Source organism: Necator americanus, chromosome X, assembly GCF_031761385.1.
Source record: "Necator americanus strain Aroian chromosome X, whole genome shotgun sequence".
NCBI classification, from domain to species: domain Eukaryota; kingdom Metazoa; phylum Nematoda; class Chromadorea; order Rhabditida; family Ancylostomatidae; genus Necator; species Necator americanus.
Window position 1 is genome coordinate 14,920,011 of NC_087376.1, and position 22,062 is coordinate 14,942,072.

At 42.9% G+C, this 22,062-nt stretch overlaps 5 protein-coding genes across 6 annotated transcripts; 2 read left to right on the forward strand and 3 right to left on the reverse strand.

The window, feature by feature from the left end:
• Window positions 1-3,743: 3,743 nt before the first annotated feature.
• RB195_023192 (uncharacterized protein) lies at window positions 3,744-4,169 on the reverse strand (the record flags this gene model as incomplete). Its single annotated transcript, XM_064210542.1, has 1 exon — window positions 3,744-4,169. One exon carries the CDS (start codon window positions 4,167-4,169, stop codon window positions 3,744-3,746), a length of 426 nt encoding a protein of 141 aa, XP_064066423.1.
• A 95-nt stretch (window positions 4,170-4,264) lies between these two features.
• Window positions 4,265-4,615, reverse strand: RB195_023193 (uncharacterized protein; the record flags this gene model as incomplete). Its single annotated transcript, XM_064210543.1, has 1 exon — window positions 4,265-4,615. One exon carries the CDS (start codon window positions 4,613-4,615, stop codon window positions 4,265-4,267), a length of 351 nt encoding a protein of 116 aa, XP_064066424.1.
• A 1,880-nt stretch (window positions 4,616-6,495) lies between these two features.
• On the reverse strand, window positions 6,496-18,871 carry RB195_023194 (uncharacterized protein; the record flags this gene model as incomplete). 2 transcript variants are annotated; one of them, XM_064210545.1, is made up of 7 exons in its annotated part: window positions 6,496-6,567; window positions 11,851-11,943; window positions 12,064-12,144; window positions 17,575-17,670; window positions 17,940-18,071; window positions 18,145-18,249; window positions 18,761-18,871. In XM_064210545.1, 7 exons carry the CDS (start codon window positions 18,869-18,871, stop codon window positions 6,496-6,498), a joined length of 690 nt encoding a protein of 229 aa, XP_064066425.1. The 2 variants fall into 2 exon arrangements, with proteins under 2 accessions (XP_064066425.1, XP_064066426.1); XM_064210544.1 differs by lacking the exon at window positions 6,496-6,567 and adding an exon at window positions 11,733-11,759.
• A 242-nt stretch (window positions 18,872-19,113) lies between these two features.
• Window positions 19,114-20,676, forward strand: RB195_023195 (uncharacterized protein; the record flags this gene model as incomplete). Its single annotated transcript, XM_064210546.1, has 1 exon — window positions 19,114-20,676. One exon carries the CDS (start codon window positions 19,114-19,116, stop codon window positions 20,674-20,676), a length of 1,563 nt encoding a protein of 520 aa, XP_064066427.1.
• A 610-nt stretch (window positions 20,677-21,286) lies between these two features.
• Window positions 21,287-22,057, forward strand: RB195_023196 (uncharacterized protein; the record flags this gene model as incomplete). The annotated part of the gene is made up of 1 exon (XM_064210547.1): window positions 21,287-22,057. One exon carries the CDS (start codon window positions 21,287-21,289, stop codon window positions 22,055-22,057), a length of 771 nt encoding a protein of 256 aa, XP_064066428.1.
• Window positions 22,058-22,062: the final 5 nt, after the last annotated feature.

Consider the following 22,062-nt stretch of genomic DNA (forward strand, 5'->3'; position numbering starts at 1 on the left):
CGGATGTACAACACCGTTCGAAATGGGTACGGGAGTGAGACAAGGGGCAGTGGCGGAACCTTTCCTGTCCAATTTCGTCACCGATGACATCATGCGAGGAACAGTTGATCAGTGTCCTGTGGGCATCGTCTAAACACCGGGGTGGTCCTTGACCAATCTCGACTTCACCGTCGATGTTGTTATATTCGAAAGCGGTGCGAAATTTCAACGTGTTGTCAACCTTGTATCAAAGTTGGCTGCAGCATATGGACTACGCCCTGATAAATGCAAGCAGATATGGGTCTCTTCGAGGCCTCGAACGGAAATCAGATTTGACGAACAGCTAATTGAACTCGTCGATGAGCTCTGTTAGATGGCTGCACGCTGAAGAACAACGGCAGCTATGAGTGTGATATAAAGTAGAGGATGCGCTAAAGCATCCCAAATACACTCCTTGAGCAAGGGTTTGTGGTCAAGTCCCATCGCACACGAAGTCAAGACCCATCATAATGTATGAATTTGAGAGATATGGGCAGTAACCTATCCTTCTATCCTTCTTCCGTTAACTATAAATACCCTTAATGTTTTAAACCGTCGATAACTAGAGCGTATTATGGAATTCCACTAATTGTTTATAAACAGTGCACCGGTACTCTATCTTCACATCCAGCTCATATCTTTAACATACCAATGGTATTAGGTGAGGTTCCGGAAAAGTGGAAAGATGCATTAGTCGCGACCAATAGGAAATCCCTAGGTACCAATCTGCTAAGCAATTATCCTACCTATGCAGTATGCACTCACAAGTCAAAGCTGTAGAAGAAATAACCAGGGATAAAATATCGTCCTAGCTGAAAAAACCTTCCACTTAATTCCCATGTTTCTTTGACTAATCCTTAGCACGAAATCAAGATAAACCAGTAGATGGAACGTATGGAGAATAAAGATATGATAGTGACTTGCCAAAAGCATTCAATAGAGTCCAAACGTCTTGTAAAATTGCAACAACTAAGAATATAAGGTAATGTTTAAAATTGGCTGATCTTTTGTCTTAACCTTTTGTACTTCGTTATCGACGTATGTGCAACATTCAAAATACCATGCTATATAATAACGCGTTTAGTCCGTGTGTGTGTGTGTGTGTATGTGTGTGTGTGTGTGTGTGTGTGTGTGTGTGTGTGTGTGTGTGTCTGTGTCTGTCTGTGTCACGAAAATACTCCATAATGATGCAAAACTCTGCACCAGTGGGGTGCCGAACCATCGCCATGCACCTGAGAGTGGAGCACTCTACCTTTCCACAACTGGTCCAGAGATGTCTTCCCATGTATGTTGGCTTTTTGATAAGCCAAGATTGTATCATATGTTAGTGAGGATAAATAAACTTTTATGTGAATGTACACTTCCAAATTTGCAAACTATCATGCTAATAACGGGCTTATTCTGTCACGTATGTGCGTCTGTGTGTGTCTCAGTCACGAAATTCCAAAAAGAGAAGGAGACGGATATCATGGCGTCAGTTTGATGCGCTGGAGCCTCAACGCGGTAAAATTGGGTGAGACGGGTTCTACGGCGTCGAATTCATGCCCCGGAACCACAAAACATAGAGTGGGTTAAAATGGATCCCACTGCATCGGATTGGTGTGCGAGAGCCCCAACGGTAAAATGGATTTCTATGACTCTTCGCGTATCTATTCCCAAGCATATTTCCCTAATGCTGCTCACATCCTTTCTTCAAAAAGTGGGAACACAGATACAAACGGCTGCTTAGGTACAATACTAGCCAACACATGTACACGTGCTCTGACGTTTATCTTCATCATTAAAATGATGATATTCACCTCATTTCATATTAGCACATCATTCTGTGCTAATAGTTGAGAGCGGAGGAAACTCATACTTCGAATAATTTTTCCAAATTGTGGAGTTTGCAGAGAAACGTAAAATCAAGTTTGATTGTTCTCCAAATATGGTACTGACGTGTTTAGGAAGAAAATCATGGAATCTCTCATCCACGTTTAAATTTGTAAGGAAAAAATTGAAAAAAGGGTTGATAAAAAGAACAATCAAAATTTTACAAAAAAAAAGTCACTACTATTATTTCTTATTAGTCGATGTAGGCGAGCAAAGCGAACACTACAAAAGTCTGAAGTCTGGCTTTAGCCGGACGTTCAGACTGTTGTATTTTAAATCGACTATCGCCGTAGCGGCAACATGCTTGTTTGGTCAAGCGACTATTTGAGTTTTGAGGAGATCGACCAAGAGCATCTACTTCATCTGAGATCAGGCTCGACAAAAAGCTTCACGTATTACGAAGAGGAAAGAAAATAGACTGCCGTATGTTCAAGCAGACAAGAAAAAGGAAACGACGCGAGAATAGCGAGTTTTGAGATACTTGTCCTGAGAAGCTTCGAATGCATATGGGTGACTGCTTCCATATGGACGACACACCTAGGCGAAGACGCTGAGACTCGCGTCAGGCGGTAACAAAATGCGTAAGTGTCAACTTTTCGCTCACTATCACTAAGAGCTTGTTTCCCTACCTTCTAACATTTCACTAGTCAATAAGCTAATTTCGCATTTCTAATCACGAATGCGGGAGGGTGTGGCACAATCCGTTAGAGGTGCGCTGTAGCCACACTGTCGATGGTTCGAAACCACCCCAGTGTCAACCAAGTCTTCCATCACTCCGGAGTCGATAAACTGGTACCAGACTTGTCTGGGAGGAGAAAAACACTGACCTGAGCATCGGCTGCCCCACCCCACAAGTCATTGTATAGGCCAACACGCGTTCCAAACCTCAACGATTACGAATTGCAGTAAAATGCGTTGGCGCATCCCAAGTGGATTGATGCGCCAGTGATTTTATCCTTTTTTAATCACGAATGTGTCAAATTTCAACTTCTCGAAAACCAGAAACTACAGCGTTCTCATTTCAACACCGAGGAAGGAAACATCTAAAGCACAGTTTTAGCGATGTCGATAAAGCCAATGGCTTAGTCATGAACTTTGCCAGTGTCTTCTCATCAGACTACAGTGATTCTAAAAAGCTGAGTATGGTTGCCATCTAACAGTGCTGTTGTAACGTTTCTCTATCCTTCTTCCGTTAACTATAAATACCCTTAATGTTTTAAACCTTGGATAACTAGAGCGTGTTATGAAATTCCACTAATTGTTTATAAGCAATGCACCGGTACTCTATCTTCACATCCAGCTCATATCTTTAACATACCAATGGTATTAGGTGAGGTTCCGGAAACTGGTATTGGTAGGCCAGAGCAGGCATATTTTAGTCCACCTATGATCACTAAACCACGCCCATCCAATTTTACAGTCCAATATAGTGCAAATGCGATTGCTAAGTGGCAGCTGTAAAAGCTGTACATCTGTAGCGACTGTACAGCTCCCCCGAGCAATCTTAAGCAAAGGCTTATACGTAAACGCCCATATGACTGCATTTCCACTATATCGGACTGCAAAGTATGTCCGGATAACAAAGAATGTGATTTCATGAGTTCAGGTGTTCTTTGCCTAAATTCGTGTATGAAGTGTGCTGACCAATACATATTAGGATGAACAGAGTCTTGTCACCAGTTGTCGTTTTTTCTGCTTTATTTTTTTTTACTCAACTTACAATAGAAATTAATCAATAATATAATCACCATTATTACTTACCACAGCGTCCCATCTAATGGGCAGGTAGGCGATCCCTTCTTCCCAAAACTGGGGAGACTGGGAGTCCAAGAAGTCGCTGACCGTCCGTTCGACTACTTGGTGAAGATTTTCTCAGCTAGGAAAGCCTTGAGGGGTCGGAATAAGTGGTAGTCTGAGAGGGCGAGGTCGGAAGAATAGGCGGTATGTGGCGCCGTGTCCCAGCCTAACTCCTCTAGTTTTTCATGGGTTTCTTTAGCTACATGGGGCCTGGCGCTATCGTAGAGCAGGTGCACCAAAGCTCGTCTCAGCCGTTCTCTCGAGCGGTCGATGCGAGCTTCTGGAGCTGATAGGGTATATGGAGCTGGTGACGGTGTGGCCTTGTGGGAGCTGCTCATAAGACAGCATTCCCTCGAATCCCAGAAGCAACAAAGGAGACACTTGTTGGGTGAAGGTCCGATTTGGCTTGCGTCGGCGGGTCTTCTCCTCGAGGGAGCAACACGGCACGGTGCGCGTAAGAGTCCTAGATGACCAACTCTCATCTCCTGTTATAAGATCTTCGAGAAGCTCCTTCTGATGTGAGCGAAGAAGAGAAAGAAGTGAAAGAAAAAAGAAAGGGTAAACCGAGTGCCATCCGTCAAGGTGTGAGAGATCCATCGAGCCAGCACTTTTCTGTAGCCGATGGCCTGACGACTGTTAAATGGCTACACCCGAGTCTCATCGCAAAAATGCGGGTGTTGATCACCGGATCCTTTTTGACAGCGTCGAGAATGGCAGAGTCTTCAACACCCACACTGTGGGACCGTCCCGACCGGGGCTTGTCTTCGAAGTCGGTGTCTCCGTTTGCGAACCAGCGCTTGACAATTCTGATGGCAGTGGTGCCCTCGCCCAATCTGCTGCTGATGCTGCGGGCTGGTGCCGTTGCTCCAATGCCGCCACGCCATTCATAGAAGACAATAGCTCGAAGTTGCTCTTGCGTAACTGACATCGTGATTAAAGTAAAGGAAGGTGCCCCGGCTATATATACCAATTATGGAGAAGCATCGGGAATGTTCTACAACTACAGCATGTGCAAGATGGGTTCCGCCCAAAAATGGGAAGTTCTGAAAACTTCGAAAAAAGGGTGACAAGACTTTCTGTCCAGCCTAATAGAAGAAACTGCTACCCTCTTTGTGTTCAAAGAACACCTGGACGGCAAAAGGAAATTACGCAACTCCATGGCATTAGGTGGTCATACGGTACAGCGTCATAACGGAGAAGAATTTGAAGCTAAAATCACGATATTGACGCGCGACTCTAGTATTGCCGCCCGAAAGGCTCTGGAAACGTTTTAGATCCATTCCAAGAGCCCGAATATGAATCGCAAAGAGACATGCCTCCATATTACGCGGGAACTCGCTTCCTAAAGTTACTATTTTGAGTGCGCTTGTTATCCCAGGACGGGTGTTTGGCTGAGATAAGAAATCCTCCACAGTATGGTAAGCCTTACACTTCCATTTGTGCTATGAGCAGGCTAACAGCAGAGTTAGGAATTTCTTTGTTGTTTGGGCACGTTGACCAGATGGTCACGTTTGATTTGATCCTTTCAGACTGCGAAGAAAGCGATTTCGTCGAAACGTTCGCAAGTAATAAAGGATTGTGACAACCTCGCGTCCGGCTCACATTAAGAACATATACTGAATAAAATGTTTTGGTTCATTGTTTTATAAAAATTGATTTCTCAATGTTTGAGAGCAAAAATAATGCTTAAGCCTTTTTTATGTCGCAGGTAATTTTTCGCCACCTTGTAGTATTTATTGTGACATCATCTTATTGCGTCCATAGAAGTGATGTCGCAAGCAATGTCCATAAAGATAACTACAAGGCATAAGCAAACTTTGAGAACAAAGTACTCATTACATTTCAAAGTCACATATCGATCTGTACGAAAGCTATTGTATTTTATTTTATGTATTTTTATTTTAGTTTCACAATGTCCTTCATCAACTACAGTCCTCAGTTGGCAAGGAAAATGATTTTAGCAACAGCAACTACTAATATCAATACAGGTAGAAATCCGTTTTTGAAAGCAAGAAAAAGATAATGGTCTCGCGCGAATAAAATTTCAGTTCCAAGTTGCTGAAATCTAAGCTTTTCAGATCTCAAATCCCAATAAGAGTACCGTTCCTTGAATTTTACGCACAATTCTGTTGTCGTTTACCATCTTAGCAAGTCGGAAGTGTTCTTCGCATTTTGAATTTATTACCTCATTGGGCAGTTCCTAAAGTAAGCGCAACAGCGGTAACGGGAAGGGCGGGGAAACGGTAAGCGCAGCGAAACGATTGGCTAGGGTCATTGACTGCACCGCAGTATCCAACACATACGGATATACTGTGACAGACGATAATGGGTTTCTCCCAACATATACCCCTGATGAAGCAACAGATCCTGAAATTGAATGCAGCGTTAGATTTGTTATGTCGCAATTACTGCTTCTGCTATTACATTACGCTCTTCAAAGCCGTTTTGCTTACCAACTCTTCAGAACGCTGAAACAGTAATTAGTAGCTGAAGAAGAAGGGAGTTTTTTCTGCAAATTCACTGAGAACTTTTCGGGAAATCAATCAGAAGAATATCAGCTTGATCCTGCAACTATATGAAAATCAATGGGAACAACGTCAGCACCACATTACATACGGAAGCACGAGGTTAAAATTTCATAAACGTCTGCAATATATATATATATATATATTATATATATATATATATATATATATATATATATATATATATATACGATAAGCAATGAAAAAACAAATAAGGAATTCTTTATTAGAATTGAGAAATGAGTTCTAAATAAAGTTATGGATTGGTGACATCCGACAAACACTAGTTCACACGGCAGGTTTGACTTTGATGAAAGTGTGATAGCAGTGTACGTGCGATGATAATACGTTGGATCTAGAAAAAGGATATCGTAATGAAGTCAATTTCTTCAGATATATGTATATATATAGTTCTTTTTGTGAAAGGTTTCCATATAAGTTCAATCATCTTGAAGCCAACACACATGAATAGTTGAGGTGGTCTTTCAGAGGTGGCGAAACGCCGAAATAGCTAAACTGGGGAGTAGCACTATCGACTTATTGATCGTTTCATGCCTTTCTTCTTGTGATGGTAACCTTCAATATATCCATTCATTTCAAACATTGTTCGATGTGTTTAGGCAAAGTACATAACATGTAGTGTACATTTCTTTGGTAACCTGATCATACTATAACATATAGCAAAACATTTTCCTTTATCCTTTCGTCCGAAGAAAATTCCTGCGAACAATAAAAAATAAAGGTGCTCAAAATTGGGTACTTAGACAACTTTACTGTGAAGTTGGCTTTGCTGCTCTCCTCCATACAATTGCACCTCACATCACACAGGGCGAAATATTGAGGTTAAGCAAGGAATCAAACCTGTGAAAGTATCTTAACAAGGGAACGAAGCAATTTTCAGTTCAACAGCATTAAAACGGCCGATGGTGATGAGCGAGGCAATGCGAGGAGGAGTGAAACGTTACCAAAAATGAGGACCATGTTTCTTCTTTTGTAAGGTATAAAAGCGGACCAAACTCAACAATAAGAGGTAATCGACGATCTAGCTAGCTGATTGCTAGCTCACAGTAGACATCTTCCAACAATGCCCGATTTTGTCGAACTTCTGCATTTTCGCTACAAACCTAGCACTTAAATTTATAGAATGCAACAAAAACCTAAATGCGAGTGCTGATTGTGGATCTCGGATACGTCGTGAACAACGTCTTCAGGTAATCGGCGATATTGATGATATTAACCCATCTTTGCAGTTTCGACTGTGAAACTAAACAATAACGTTTCTTTTTATCTATGCAGACAACAATTCTCACGTATGCTGAGAATTTCCCGGACTTCTGATTATAATCTGTGGACACCTTCGGTGATTTGGAAGTTAGAAGTTCTCAAGTACGCCCTGCTTTTATAAACTAGCATCTGTACTTTAAAAAAGTAGCATTAACGCCTTTGTTTCTATAACGGAGTCAAATTGAAGAGAAAAACTTCTGCCGCAATTGAAAAAAAATGCCATCGAGCATTTTCCTCCAATGCAACAAAAATTTAGATATGTGAGATAGGAAGGAAACAAGTGGGAGCAGGGTTGTTATATGAAACTGCATGTGGAAAAGTAAACGACGTTTTTCTTTAAAATATTTGTGAAATGCTCACTTCAAGCACGACTAATTAAGTCTTACTTCGACAAAAATTGAAGTATTTATAATCGGCGTCCATCTGCAACCTTCTATCGTCTTTAGGGGTATGGAATTGACTTTGAGCAACGAACTGCGACGGAGAGCAGAGGCACGTCCTCTGCACTGTTTCCCAACTTAAGAAAGAACTCGACATTTCCGATTTCTTTTGAAATAGGAAGACTAGCTAAGGGTAAACCGCTGCTCTCCGTCCAGGCGAGACACATAACAAGGGGATTTCCTGATCCACATAGACTGGCAATGCCCCGTGATGAAAACTAAGGTTGCCAGGGCAAGGCTGTACGGAGGAAAATCCACCTGACTGATCAGCACGTAATTTGCTTCAGTACCCTGCACGGACAGGAGGCTACAAAGAAAAGATCCACGTGCAGTTCTGCAAGTGTAGCCCGCACTACTGGTCACCTCAGTTAGGAGAGGAGAAGAGGGTTGCGTCGTCAGCCGAAACGTGATCGTGAGATCGAGTGGACGTCAAGAGCGAAAAGGTTTGAAAAGGCGTGGGGAGACAAGAAAACGAGAAAAGTCTACTCTGCTAAAGCAGCACAGCGGCAAGGTGAGCAGAAGTCCCCCTGTCTGGAAGAAACTGGTAGAGGCCTTCTAACCGTAAAAGAAAGTAGTTTTTGACGAAGATGGTAAGGAAAGATCTGAAGACAGTTGCCGATGATAAGGAGTTCAGTCGAGACGTAAAGCTTTGCCGATTGTGGAGTGGCGACGGATGGATGGACTCTATGCGAACCCTAGCTGAACCTTAGCTAGAAGATCGAACAGGATGGGTTCAGAAACGTTTAAGGTCGATTCTGTGTCAGACGTTAGATGATATCGAGGCGATCAAGTCCAGACCAGTCAGGACGTCTTCAATTCTAATCCAAGGCGACAAGGAGATGACTCGCCATAGAGACTGTCTCAAGCCTCGCTTTTACAACACGAGAAAAAAACCTCAAACGCCAAAACGCATGTCCTTATTGAAAGTGCAGAGCGCGTCAAATTCCACATGACTGTTCAGCTGGAGATCAAGAGCAGGAGCGGCATACGTGCGACAGTTGAATGCCTTTAAACTCGTCATTCGTGGAGAAGACGTCTTAACAGGAAATGTATGGGTTGTTGGTCTTGTTGTACTCCTACCTGTCGTCCATATCATCGATTCTCAATAACTTGTCACCTCAACCGGCTATTATTCAGTATCAAAAATCCACGAGCATCATTCTCATCTTCTACTCACCAAAACTAGCAGCTAATAAGTCCAAAATGGATGTATTTTATGAGGAGCCGGAGAAAGTGATCTGCAACAACTCCTTTCTTCTGAATGATCATTCATGGAGACTTTGATGGCAAACTAGGAGAAGAAGGAACGAAGTCGTTCGAAGCGATTGCATCCTCGACGGCTCTACTTCATGAAATGGCTGGCACGTCGAGGAGGAATAAAAGTACACAACGACCTCCTCTAAGGACAAAGAGCCTATGCCGGAACTCTGATCCAATGAGTTGCTTGAAAGAAGGATTTCCAAGCTTGGTTCGAATGCACTACACGTAGCCGAGTGGTAGATAACGAACAACAGTGGCAGAAAAGCCTTGCAGGAGTTTTTTTTTTTTCTTTGGGAGTAAAGGAGAAAGAAGACTCAGCAAGCAGGGGAAAGAACATGTATGAAGAGGTGTTGTGGGGTGCTTCACGTATATTATATTCCACTAACATATGTCGAACAAAGATGGTTTTCACACCTCTTCTCATTTTGAAACGGACTACGAATAGATTCTACTTGAACATTTTCTGTTCGTTAATCTCTCCGTAAAGCCCGAACATCCCCGCTAATGAAGTTCCCGCATCTTTCCACTGGAAGTATCACTTACGATCCTGAGCACGAAACCTGGTGCAGTTCTCGGCAGAGATTTTATATCGGCAGATCTTCCTAAGACTGGTGGCTGTCCTCTTTATGTAGTTATAGCTGCGCAAATGAAGTCTCATCATCACAAAGAAACGTTTCCAGACCAGCGATGATTACGTAAACTGTTCTCGTCCATAAGAAGAGTGACCCAGAGGCATTTTGGAACCACTGCCCAAATGCCTTGCTCAGTGTTTTTTTTTAGAAAATGTTGACCAAGATCATTCTCACGCAAATGTCGGGGATGCTGAATGCAACTCAACTTCAACAGAGTGGATTCGGTCGGAGTTTCAGCTGTATGGATCACAGTTCGGAGTGCGTGTCGGGCGTCATCGAGTATACCGAGAACATCATCTGCATCTTGTCTTAATCTATGAAAAAAACCTAAATATATTAAGCAATACATAAGAGTGAAAGCGAAAGGAACACTGTCGATGCCGCTCAACAAAGATAGGTAGTGCGCGAGGACAGTAGCCAATTGTTATGATCAATGGACCACTGCGATATGGGGTGTTCGACAAGGAAACTGTATCACCGAGGCTGTTCACGGCTGCATTACATAATGGATAATGAAATCAGTTGGTTAGAAAGGGGCATACGCGTTGATGGAAGATTCCTCTCAAACCATCGTTCCTCAGATGACATTTTTACCTTTTCGAGAAATATTATAGCAGTGAAGAAGAAACGATACCCAAGCAGTGAAAGGAAACAGGAAAGAGAATAGGACTGCGAATAAACTGAACAAAAAAAACAGCGAAGAACGTCTGTTACGAGGACAGAAGAACATAAGCTGAATACTCAGAAATAAATTTCATCAGACATCGGACGTCCTATGAAAAAGGGAGCAATTTGAAGGAACTGAACAGAAGGATGAGAGCAGTATTAACATCCGTGAAGGAAGCTACGAACAATCTGACGCACTCAGAGACTTTTGTCCTCTTGTTCCACTCGACGCTTCTTCCAGCGCTCTGTTATGCAGGAGAGACAGTGGGCACACACCACGTCTAAGAAATTATTTACACCAACAAAGCGCTTGGGAGATGTCTTCTGAAGTTTGTTCGGCGCACACAACACTTAGCCTTACTTCGACGTTCTATGTTAAGAGAAATGTCCCGTCTCCGCAGAATATATAATATAATATATATTGAAAGCCAAGCATAGAAGGACCAGTCACATTGTGAAGAGAATCGACGATAGATGGACTAAGGGAACATTAGACTGGACCCTGAGAGATGCTAAATGCCCTTGGTAACGATGTGGACTGATGCGTTCAGAAAATAGAATGACCAGCTGCGAGATCAGCTGCATACAGCTGAAGGAGGCCCCCAGCGTCACTCACGAAACTTACAAACAATTTAGATCCGATTGCCAAGAAATGCAATGATGGAAACGATGCTGAAGGCCACCAGTGAGGAAGAGTCATCTAAGCATCTAAATAAGTGTAATAAGCGTCGGAGGTGTAGTGTCGGTGTGATGCGTTACGCTCCAGTGGAGGGGCGCATTGGCGCGATCCTAACAACTGATCGAGGTGACATCCAGAAAACTTTTTTTCTTCCTAGTTTTTGCTATTTTCTGTTCTTCTTCTGTGTATTTGTGCATGATTAGGATTACGGAACACTAGAATTTTTTTTTGTTATTCTGATCGTTTCTTTTGCTGTGAGGGTATCTGTAAGATTTCAGTTAGTAAGGACCGCATTTCGCTTCGTTTTTTAGTGCAATTTCACATAATTGAGATTAGTTATTGGTCGCAATAGTAGCAAAAAATATGCTCATACATGAGGAAAACAGAGCAAAAATAAAAAAGGAGCCTATTGGGGACAGTGTTATATCGACCAATTGTCTGGACCAGACCAGTGCGCTCCTCCAATCGACCTAACGCACCACGTCGAGAAAATACATCTAAGCTCGACTGTATCTGATCAGCCTGATCAGCATTGCTGTAATTAATTCCTTGACTAGTATTAATCATATTGCCACTTTTCAATCACCTACAAAGTGCAAAGGAACTTGACAAAAACAAAATGGAAATGCAAATTGCACATTTACATATGTTCGATCTAAGTCAAAGTCTTTATTCACCTGACTCGTTCCCTCATAAATCTGATAGATTTTAGCATCACGCATCAATTTCTCCACGGGATATTCAGAGTTGAAACCGTTGCCGCCAAAGATCTAAATCAAATGAACTTTGGCAACGTAACGTTAGTGCCTTCTAGCTGCCCTATAATTAACTGCCTTATAGGTGAAAAATTTCTCTTCCACAAACCTAAATGCTTTGACCTTGAAAATCACCTGGACAGCATTTGTAGCAGCCTGATTAGCTGTGTCTGCAGCGAAGCATTTTGCAATGGAAGCGTAGTACGAGAATCGGACCTTGAACAAAATAGTGATAATTAATTACTATTATCCTACAATATAAAGTACAAATTTGTCCCCTGGCTCATCTGACGAGAATTTCCATAGAAGTCAAAGGAACACGAGCACCTCAAAGTTGAGGGAGTTAACTAGTGCACTAGTGTGCGAAAGTGCCACTTCATAGTCTTGCACCGTACAACGTATTCGAACACCGTGATGGAGCAGTATGTTCGACAGCACTGAAGCTACCTGTGGTAAAAAAAAAGCCAGCCGAGCCGAGGAAGGGAACCTCAATTGACCTATTTTTGCAACATAGACTGTGAAAATTTGAGAGCGCACTGATCATTATCACTAATTTTTAAATAAACCAAGTAACTTTCGAGCTTTCCGAAATTTTATAAATGACTTATGACATCTTCTGTGATTTGTTTGATAAATGTTTTATAAGCACGCATTTCTTTCTCGGGTTTGTGACTATGCCAAAACGTGACGTCACCAGCGCGAGAGGCCGCCGAAAATAGCTGCTCGCGTGATTTTGAAGTAAATGAAGAGAAGAGCATAGCTGCAGGTTCTGATAAAAAATTTTCACCAGCGCCAGTTATCAGCATCTCTGGTCTCGCATGCTGGTGATGCTACTAACGTAGGAAAACAACAATGCTCTAATATATTTAAATACCAAGTCACAAAAGTGCCTATACGTCAAAAGTCTACAGATTGCCCTATAAAGTACGGAAGCTTCTTGGTATATGCAAAACTTGTGATCAACGTATGCAAAAATATTATTTGCTATGCTTCGACAGTCTGTATCAATGTCTCAGATTGAATATTTCCACACACCGATATCCGCAATCAAATATCCCGTAGTTTTAGTCGCATTCCGCAAACCCCAAGTGATAGATTTGCTGCGAAAGCGTGAAAATTTGATGAAATCGATCGTTGCTGAAAGACATCGTCTGCGGATCACGCATAGTCGCAATCAGTACCTTCGATTAATCCCTATGGGTCAGGTTCCGTCCAATTCTATACGGTACAAAAGGAGAAGACCGGCAACTGTTTGAGGCAGTTTTTTAAGCCTTCGTTGTTCTGTCTTATCATCGCTCACTACTGGACTGCTGAATATGTTGCTCTGCTAAGTCATTCGAATGTGTCGGTTCAATAATGAAAGCTTGAGTTCCTCTTGCTAGTCAGATTGGGACGGACGAACAGTTCTGGACTTTATATCATAGAATAATTTTAACCATGTGCCGCAACAATCAGTTCTATTGTGTTGACTTTTTTCACACGCCCATACCCTTCACAATTTCATAGTTTCTTAATCGCACTTTGATGATCATCCGTTATTCTATTCACTAAAGTGTCTATCACAGTTGTTTCATTTTTCAAGGATGGTTATAATTCCCCCTCAGAAGTTGTGGAGCCCCAAAGTTTAATTTCTGAGACGCAACTCAAAGCAAAAAAAAGAACGGTTTCTGTTCCAGGGAATGCTTAACGGACCGGAACAAGTTGTAGTTCAATGAGCCGACTTTTGGAGAATAGGTAAATGGAGGAACGACGAAGCGATATGCGGCTACTCGACGTTCAGTGTAACTCGCTGAATGAGAGAAACATTACTAAGATACCAGCATGTTCCTTCGGATAACATTGAATTGTATAAGTAACAGTAGAATAGGAACGGAAAAGTTCCACCTTTCCTTCGCATTCTACTGTTACTTATACAATGCACTGGCATTCCCAATTTTTATAGGTAAACAGGATAAAATACTGTAATTGCAAAAGATTTCTTCTTTATATTGTACCGAGTGAAACCTGAACAACATTCTTTTTGATTTTTACAATTGCATTACCTTTCTGGCACACTTTTAGAACACATTTCCCAAAATTCACTTGTCTGCGATGGAAAATACTTCTCCTGTGCTGTTCTGGAAAAACTGGAAGTTGTTCAATCGGAAAAAAAGTGCATTGCTTATGTGATGACTCAATTATTATTATGATGATGGAACTGATTGTTAGCAGCACATAATTAAAAAAGTTAAAATTAAATAAAATAAATTTAACTAAACTTATGCTCCAAGATTGTTGAATTTTACAACTAAGCGGAGGCGACCTCTACTTATCAGCTGGATATTTCTGATCCTGGAATTATCGGTAACTAATCACTCAACTTTCATGCTGTTGACAGCCTTTTTGTTGTGAATAAGTGACATGAGCTCCAAGGTTTATGAATTGCTTGAAATCTCCAGCACGAAAATCTGTGGCTTTTTAAATGCAGCATTCGGTAATTTTCCAATTTAGGGTCCTTTCAACCATTGGATAACGCTTGAAACGTAATTTACTCCACCACAGCAAAAACGTTAAACGATCAGAGCAATTCAGCAAGAACTAGAAGCCTCAAGAGAAGCAAAGATATGGGATTCCCTGGTGAGGCAACTCTCTACATTCAAAATCTTCACATATGGTTGGTTAGCATCATCTTTCACCTCAGAGTAGAAGATGATGATGGTTATAGATTTTCGATGCTGAACGCGGAGCCAAATAGCAGGCGGTTGAGATGACAAGATCTCGGGAATCGACGAGATGGACCACAGATAGGTGCACAACTAACGCCCCTTACATTTCCTGACAGGAAATCTTCTCCGCGAATGACGAGTGTACCGGCATTCAACTGTCGCGCGTAGCTAGCTCCTGCTCTTGATCTCCAGCAGAAAGTCACGTGGAATGTGAGCTCTGCAGTTCCGATAAGGGCATGCATTTCGGCGTCTGAGGTGCGGTTCTCGCGTTGTAACAACGAGGACTGAGACAGTCTCTATGGTGAGTCATCTTCGCGTCGCAATGGTTTAGAATCAAAGACCTAACTGACTAGTCTGGATTTGATCGCCTCCTACCGGTCGCATCTAACGTCTGAGGCGAAAAGGCCCAGTGTGCAGGATACTGAGGCAGATTAAACAGTGATGAACAGTCAGAAAAAATCTTTCCGCAGTAGACAGCGATATCAAGTCGAACTTAATTGCGGTTAACAGCGATGGAGCAGACCGACAACTCGTCTGGTGATTTGAGAAGAAAATAGGAGGCACTAATAGAGTGTTAATATGAGCGGATAGGTAACAAAAAGCAATGCGCTGAGCGACTGACATGAAATCAACCAAACCATTTCGCCAAAACTGAGCTCGTTCTCTTCAGCCCCAAAGCTACTTTCACGTGAGCAGAGGCTGCAATGATTTGTTTGTTTTCAAGTTTGCAGATCACCCTGCCCTTATAGATTGTTAGCAACCTGCGACAGCAATCCCTTGCGAACACAACCGTAGGTGGTGTTATTTACTTGGAGAGAAATAATGCATAACTGTTTCTCTTGAGCCAGAATTCGAGTTGATTAGGATTGTAACATAACTAAAATTTGTTGTACGAGGGCGGTGACACTATCAAATAGATATATGTATATGAGCTAAGATGTAGTAGATTTTGGCTGTTTGTGTTTTTGTAGTAGACCCAATAGAACTCCGTTCGCCCTGGCAATAGCAATTAAAACTGAAATTTCAAACATGGCTTTATATTCAATCAACAATATATTTGTCGTTCTGTTCAATTTTCATCAATCTCATTACTGTATAATTTCCTGTTCAAAGAATCTTCCGCCCTCGTGACATTATTAGCGACACTCATGATGTCGGATTAACATACGCCGATACATTTTACTATACTTGTTCTGGCGGATTTAGTACCTAACCCCAAATGGTATTTAAACTCCATTTCAAGTGGCATCAAAACAAAAAAAAAAACAAAAGAAAAGAGAAAATAAGTTGTTTACAGTTTATGTTTATATGTTTAGTGTTTATGTTGAATCTTTACCACAGTACTGTTCATCTATATAGCCTTCGAACAATATCTCTGAGATGGATCAAATTCAAAGCGTGTAAAAATCTAACGTAAGTACAAGCTAACTACAGAAGATAAATCTTGGCATACAGACTTTCTGAGGTCTTACCGCTCAAGAAGCCCTCTTTCAAAGTGCTAACAAATAAAATTAACACATTCACACAGGAAAACTTCATTGAGTGCAGAATTCAACTGCTGTGGAACAGCCTATGGTACGTAACTTTTCAAATAACTTGAAGTTGCTGTCGCGCTGAAAAAAATCTTAACGGCACTTATATACTGGGGACCACGAAATTAATATATAACCTCCGTAAGTGTGTTAGTTGCTTCCTACTTCAGGACCCACAACACACTAGAAACAGTAAATACTACTCAAGGTCCATTCTTAATGATTGTACAAGTAGAACACGCAACACTCCTAGTAGAAAACACAAATACCCTCACTGAGTGCGCATCAGGAGGTACCCCAAGCGGCTGTCAGAATATCTCCTTATGAGTTGTGTGCGTTGATAATTGCGCTGCGCTGCGGTCGGCAGCGACAGCGGACCTTTCCGCTACACAAGCAGGATGCCCCGCCCATCTACTTTCCGCAGCTGAGCCTAGGCAGATTGATCAAAGGTACATGAACTCCAGAACGCGATAATGACCATTGCAATCCGCGTAGATGGGGAAAGTATGCATGGGGTGATGTGAGATAGCTTATTTCTTATCGGATTCAGAAATTAAAGAGTTTAGAGCTCGGTTCTATTTTGTTGTTGAAATCCCATTGTATTCGCTCTATTTTTCATTGCTTTGCTACGTAATATTAGTAATATATAATAAGTAATATTAGTTTATGTTAGATTGTTTTGTTGGTGTTCGAGTGATATTGATGCTATCAATCGTCCTGGCAAGTGCGAAAACTGTCTTGCAGGCACACAATATTCCTGGAGGCATATCTCGCGGAGAGGACGCCATATGATCGCGGGTCAACGATTGTTTCTAGACAAAAATGTTTTCTAAACATGAGTAAATATGAAGTGAAATAACGGTAAAACTTACTTTCAAAAATATATTCTAACAGTTACGATTTCTACCTTCTTGTACGAGTAAAGATTTGTATTCAAGTTCTTTTCAAGTTTAATTAGTCGCCGATATGTATATATATCGTTATTTTTACCGAGCAATTTTCATTTACAAACGGATTTCTCATTGTGGAGCTCATTTCTCATTTCAGGCGTAGCGGCGATCGCTGCTACTGGCACACACATCGGCTGCACCCAATTCGCCTGGGTACCTCCTGAGCGCTCCCCACCCTCACTGACAAAAAAAAACGTTATGTAAATTTCTATCCCACCTTTGATTTGAAAATCCACTCATCTAAAAACTTTTGAGGGAACCAGAAGAAAAGTTGTGTCGGTGTGATGCGTTACGCTCCAGTGGAGGAGTGCATTGGCGCGCTCCTACTGATCCAGATCAAGAAGAGTTATGAGGTTTCTATCGCGCGCAATTATTTCAGGTTTCGTAGAAATAGGAACCAGAGGAGGTCTTGCCGATTGAGTTCATTACACGATCTTTAACTAAACGTAATCAAAGTACCTGTCGATCTACATCCCATGCAGATTTATAGGTTGCAAGGCGAGAAAGTTCCAAGTTCATAGCCATATCAGAAAGCATGAACTGTACTGCCTGATGCTGCAAATACAGGAGATAACTTAGAAGGAACATGAAGGGACCTCTAAAGTGTTAGAAGGCAACGTGAAGGAATCGTTTGAAATGGAAGGGTCGAGTGCCTCATAGATAATACAAAAAATAGAGCACAAGCTAAGGCCTTATCTTAGGTTCTACTTTCTTCCTTCATTTCATCTATACAAAATCTATCTTATGTTACTACTGTAATTCCTTTACCTGTTTTTTTAAGAGATAAAAACTGACTAGCTTTGAGTAAATCGTGTGGATCTTACATTTACTATTTCCGTTCCAAAAGCTCTTCTTTCCATAGCATATTTCGCAGATTCATCCAGTGCTCTCCATGATAAGCCAACAGCGCCGGCAGCCACTCCGGGACGAGTCATGTCAAATGCATTCATGGAAAGCTGTAGAAGATTGTAGTTCCGACCAATAATTATTAAACATGTAATTAATAAAAAATCTTCACAAATCACCTACTCTAAAACCTGATCCTGGTACACCCAACACATTACGCGCGGGAACGCGAACGTCTTCAAATGTAATTGTACGGGTGTCAGCACATCTTTGTCCCATGTTCTTTTCCTGAGAACACGTTCACTTTTCCGAATGTAGACCAATATTAAATAAAAAGCATGCAAAGGTTAAGTAGTTCAACGAAGCTTCTAATCAAACATGCAGCGATTTGTTTTCGAAAGTTCAAAATTATTTGGATCTTTTTTTCTGGAGCATTGTCAACATCTTTACAGTTCCTCTGCTTCCAGAAGAATGACACTAGAGCAACTAAGGAGACGTTGCTAGAAAAGTCTCCAAATATGGTGAAATATAGTATTCTGGTGATTATATCAGTCTCTGTCTAGACACAACCCACACGTTTAATACTGTTTTAAAGTCTAGTGTTTTGCTGGGTCGCATTACTTCCAATTGATTCAATTCCATCATTTTTTGGTGGCAAAAAATTGAGAGCATTGAAAAGTGAAGTAAGCGTTCTTTAAACAACTCAGAATTCGACAATAATGGCTCGCTATCAATGTCTAACTACATCCCCGCAATTTTAAAGGTATATCAGATTTTAAGAGCCTCCACAACGGTTTACCGCCTCATAGTGGCGTGGAGGTGACACTGTACGTCGAACTGCGATGCACAGCGGAGGTTCGTCCTCCGGCAGGGTCTCCCAAGCTGAGAAGGAGTTCGACACATCCGACATTCCGACTTCTCGGAATCGGAAGCCTAGCTCAGAGTAAACCACTGCTAAGATTCACCACTGTCTTGGCAAAATGTCGCAAGGTGGTTCCCTGATCCATATAGGTTGGGCGACGACCTGTGGTGAAAGCTAAGCTCGCCGTGGCATGGCTGCTTAGTTTGGGGAAAAGTCTCTTTGCCACTCCACCATATTCACTGCCTCAGTACCCTGCACACTGGGCCCTGCCGTCTCAGACGTCGGACGGTATGGCGACCGGTGAGAGGCGATCAAATCTCAGGTTGCTCAGAACGTCATTGATTCTGGACCAAGGCGACACACGCACGACTCGCCATGGAGACTGTCTCAGACTGTGTACTTACAACGCGAGAACAGTTTCCACAGACGCCGACCTGCATGCCCTTCTCGGAGCTGCAAAGCGTATCAAATTTCACGTGATTGCTCTGCAGGAGACCAAGTGCAGAAGGAGCGACGTACGACAGATGAATGACGGTACACTCGTCATTCGTGGAGAGAAGGTTCCGTCGCGAAATGTAGGCGGTGCTGGTTTTGTTGTGCACCCATCTGTCGTCCATCTTGTCGATTATCACGAGATCCTGTCACCTCGTCTGGCCATTCTTCGCCTCCGCCCTCTGCGCCAAAAATCCATCAGTATCATCAACTGCTATCCACCAACATCAGCAGCTGATGATTCCGAATTGGACGCGTTTTACGAGGAGCTGGAGGAAGTAGTCCACAACGAGAAGTCCTTTTACAAATTCGTTGTCAGAGACTTCAACGCAAAACTAGGAAAGGCCACAGAAGAGGAATACAGGATTGGAAGATTTGGACTAGGGGACCGGAATGAAAATGGCAATCGTCTCGGCGGGCTGTTGTCCGCCGCTCGCCTCTTTCATGGGAACTCTCTTTTGATGAAAAAAGATCATCGTCGGTGGACATGGGAATCGCAAAATGGCGCGACTCGTGCGGAGATCGACCACATACTCACCAACCGGAGGTGGTGTCTAGTTGACGTCTCAGGAGCACCATCCTTTTGTAGTGGTTCTGATCAGCGTCTCCTTCGTGCGAAAATACGATTTAGCCACACGATGGAAAAGAACATCTGCTATCGGCAACGAAGGAGAAAAGAAGTCGTCTACAACGATTGCGTACTCGAGGACTCCCTGTCCCAAGGTGACTGGTACATCGAGGAGGACCCAAACGTGGACTACGAGATGCTGCTCAGAGGATTACGAGCCTGTGGTGAATGTGCCTCGAAGTCGCGCACGACAAACTTGGATCGAATTTCGAAGACCACCAAGGAATTGTTAGGAAGAAGGGCTTTGAGGCTTGATCCGAATGCATCGCACATTGAGCGGTTAGTAGCAAACACTAGCTGCAGAAAAGCATTGCAGGAGGATCTTTTGAAGTACAGGCAGAAGAAAATTCTAGAAGCAGCACAAAGAAGAACGAGTCTAAAGAAGTGCCGCAGGGATCTCCGCGAATATAATATTTCGCTAGCAACCTTGCTGAGCGAAGACGGGACTCGCACGTCTTCTCGTCGTGAGATGGAAATCATTACGGAGAGGTTCTACTCGAACCTTTTCCGTTCATCAACTCCTGTGTCAAGCCCAATCATCCCCACTGGCGAAGCTCCACCACGGATTCTCCCTTCGGAAGTACGATTCGCTATCAAGAGCACGAAACCTGGCACAGCCCCCGGACCTGATTTTATATCAGCAGACTTTCTTCGGGCTGGTGACCATCCGCTTCATGTAATCTTAGCAGCGCACATGACATCCTACCTTCAGAAAGAAAGGATCCCAGACTAGTGGAAGACCTCGCGAATCGTTCTTATCCATAAGAAAGGTGACCGATAGTACCTTCGGAACTACCGTCCGGTATGCTTGCTGAGCGTTTTATACAAAGTATTCACCAAGATCATCCTCACACGCATATCTAGGACGCTGGATGAAGCCCAGCCTCAAGAACAAGCTGGATTCCGCCAAAGGTTCAGCTGCTTGGACCACATCCAGACCGTGTCGAGGGTCATAGAGTTGCCGGGAATACCGCCTGCCCCTTGTTCTAACCTTCGTCGACTATGAGAAAGCCTTTGACAGCGTAAAAACGAATGCAATACTGCCAGCGCTGGTCGATCAAGGTGTGGACGCGTCGTATGTGAGGACATTAGATAATTGCTACGATCGATGCACGACTAGGATACAGCTTTTCCACCGCTCTCTCATCACCATACCCACTGGAAAGGGGGTACGACAAGGCGATACTATATCGCCGAAGCTGTTCACGGCTGCATTGCAATGGATAATGAAATCACTTTCCTGGGAAGAAAGGGGCATACGCGTTGATGGAAGATTTCTGTCGAACCTTCGTTTCGCGGGCGACATAGTTTTCTTTTCGAGCAGTACCAATGAAGCAGAAACGATGCTCAACGAATTGAACGAAGCAGGGAAGAGAATAGGACTACGAATAAACAGAAAGAAGACACAGTTCGTGAAGAACGCCTACTGCGAAGACGGAGGAGTACAAATTGAAGGCTCCCAAATCGTGGAAACTTTGTCGTACATATACCTCGGGCGTTCTATGAACATGGAAAACGACTTAAAGGAAGAACTGAATAGAAGAATGAGAGCAGCATGGGCAGCATTCGCATCCGTCAGGGAAGCTACGGACCAACTGACGGACCAAGATCTTCGTGCCCATCTGTTCGACTCGACAGTTATTCCAGCGCTCTGTTACGCAGCGGAGACGTGGTCAGACACCGCTGCCATGTTTAGGAAGCTACTCACTACCCACAGAGTCCTTGAGAGATGTCTTCTGAAGTTTAACCGGCGCACACAACATCTAGCCGGTCTTCGTAGCTCCGACTTAAGAGGAATGTCTCGTCTTCGCGACCCAGCGGAATATGTATCGAAAGCAAAACATAGATGGGCCAGTCACATCATGAGAAGAATCGACGATAGATGGACTAAAAGAACGCTAGAATGGATCCCAAGGGACGCTAAACGCCCCCGAGGGAGACCGCCAACGAGATGGAGTGACGTGTTCGCTGCACGGATGGACCAGCTGAGAGCTCAGCTGGATACGGCTCAAGTACCTCGTCAACGTCACTCACAAAGCTTGAGAACATCTTGGATGACAATGGCGAGGGAACGAAACGAGTGGAAGAGATGCTGGGGCCCGCACGTCGAGTGAAGACG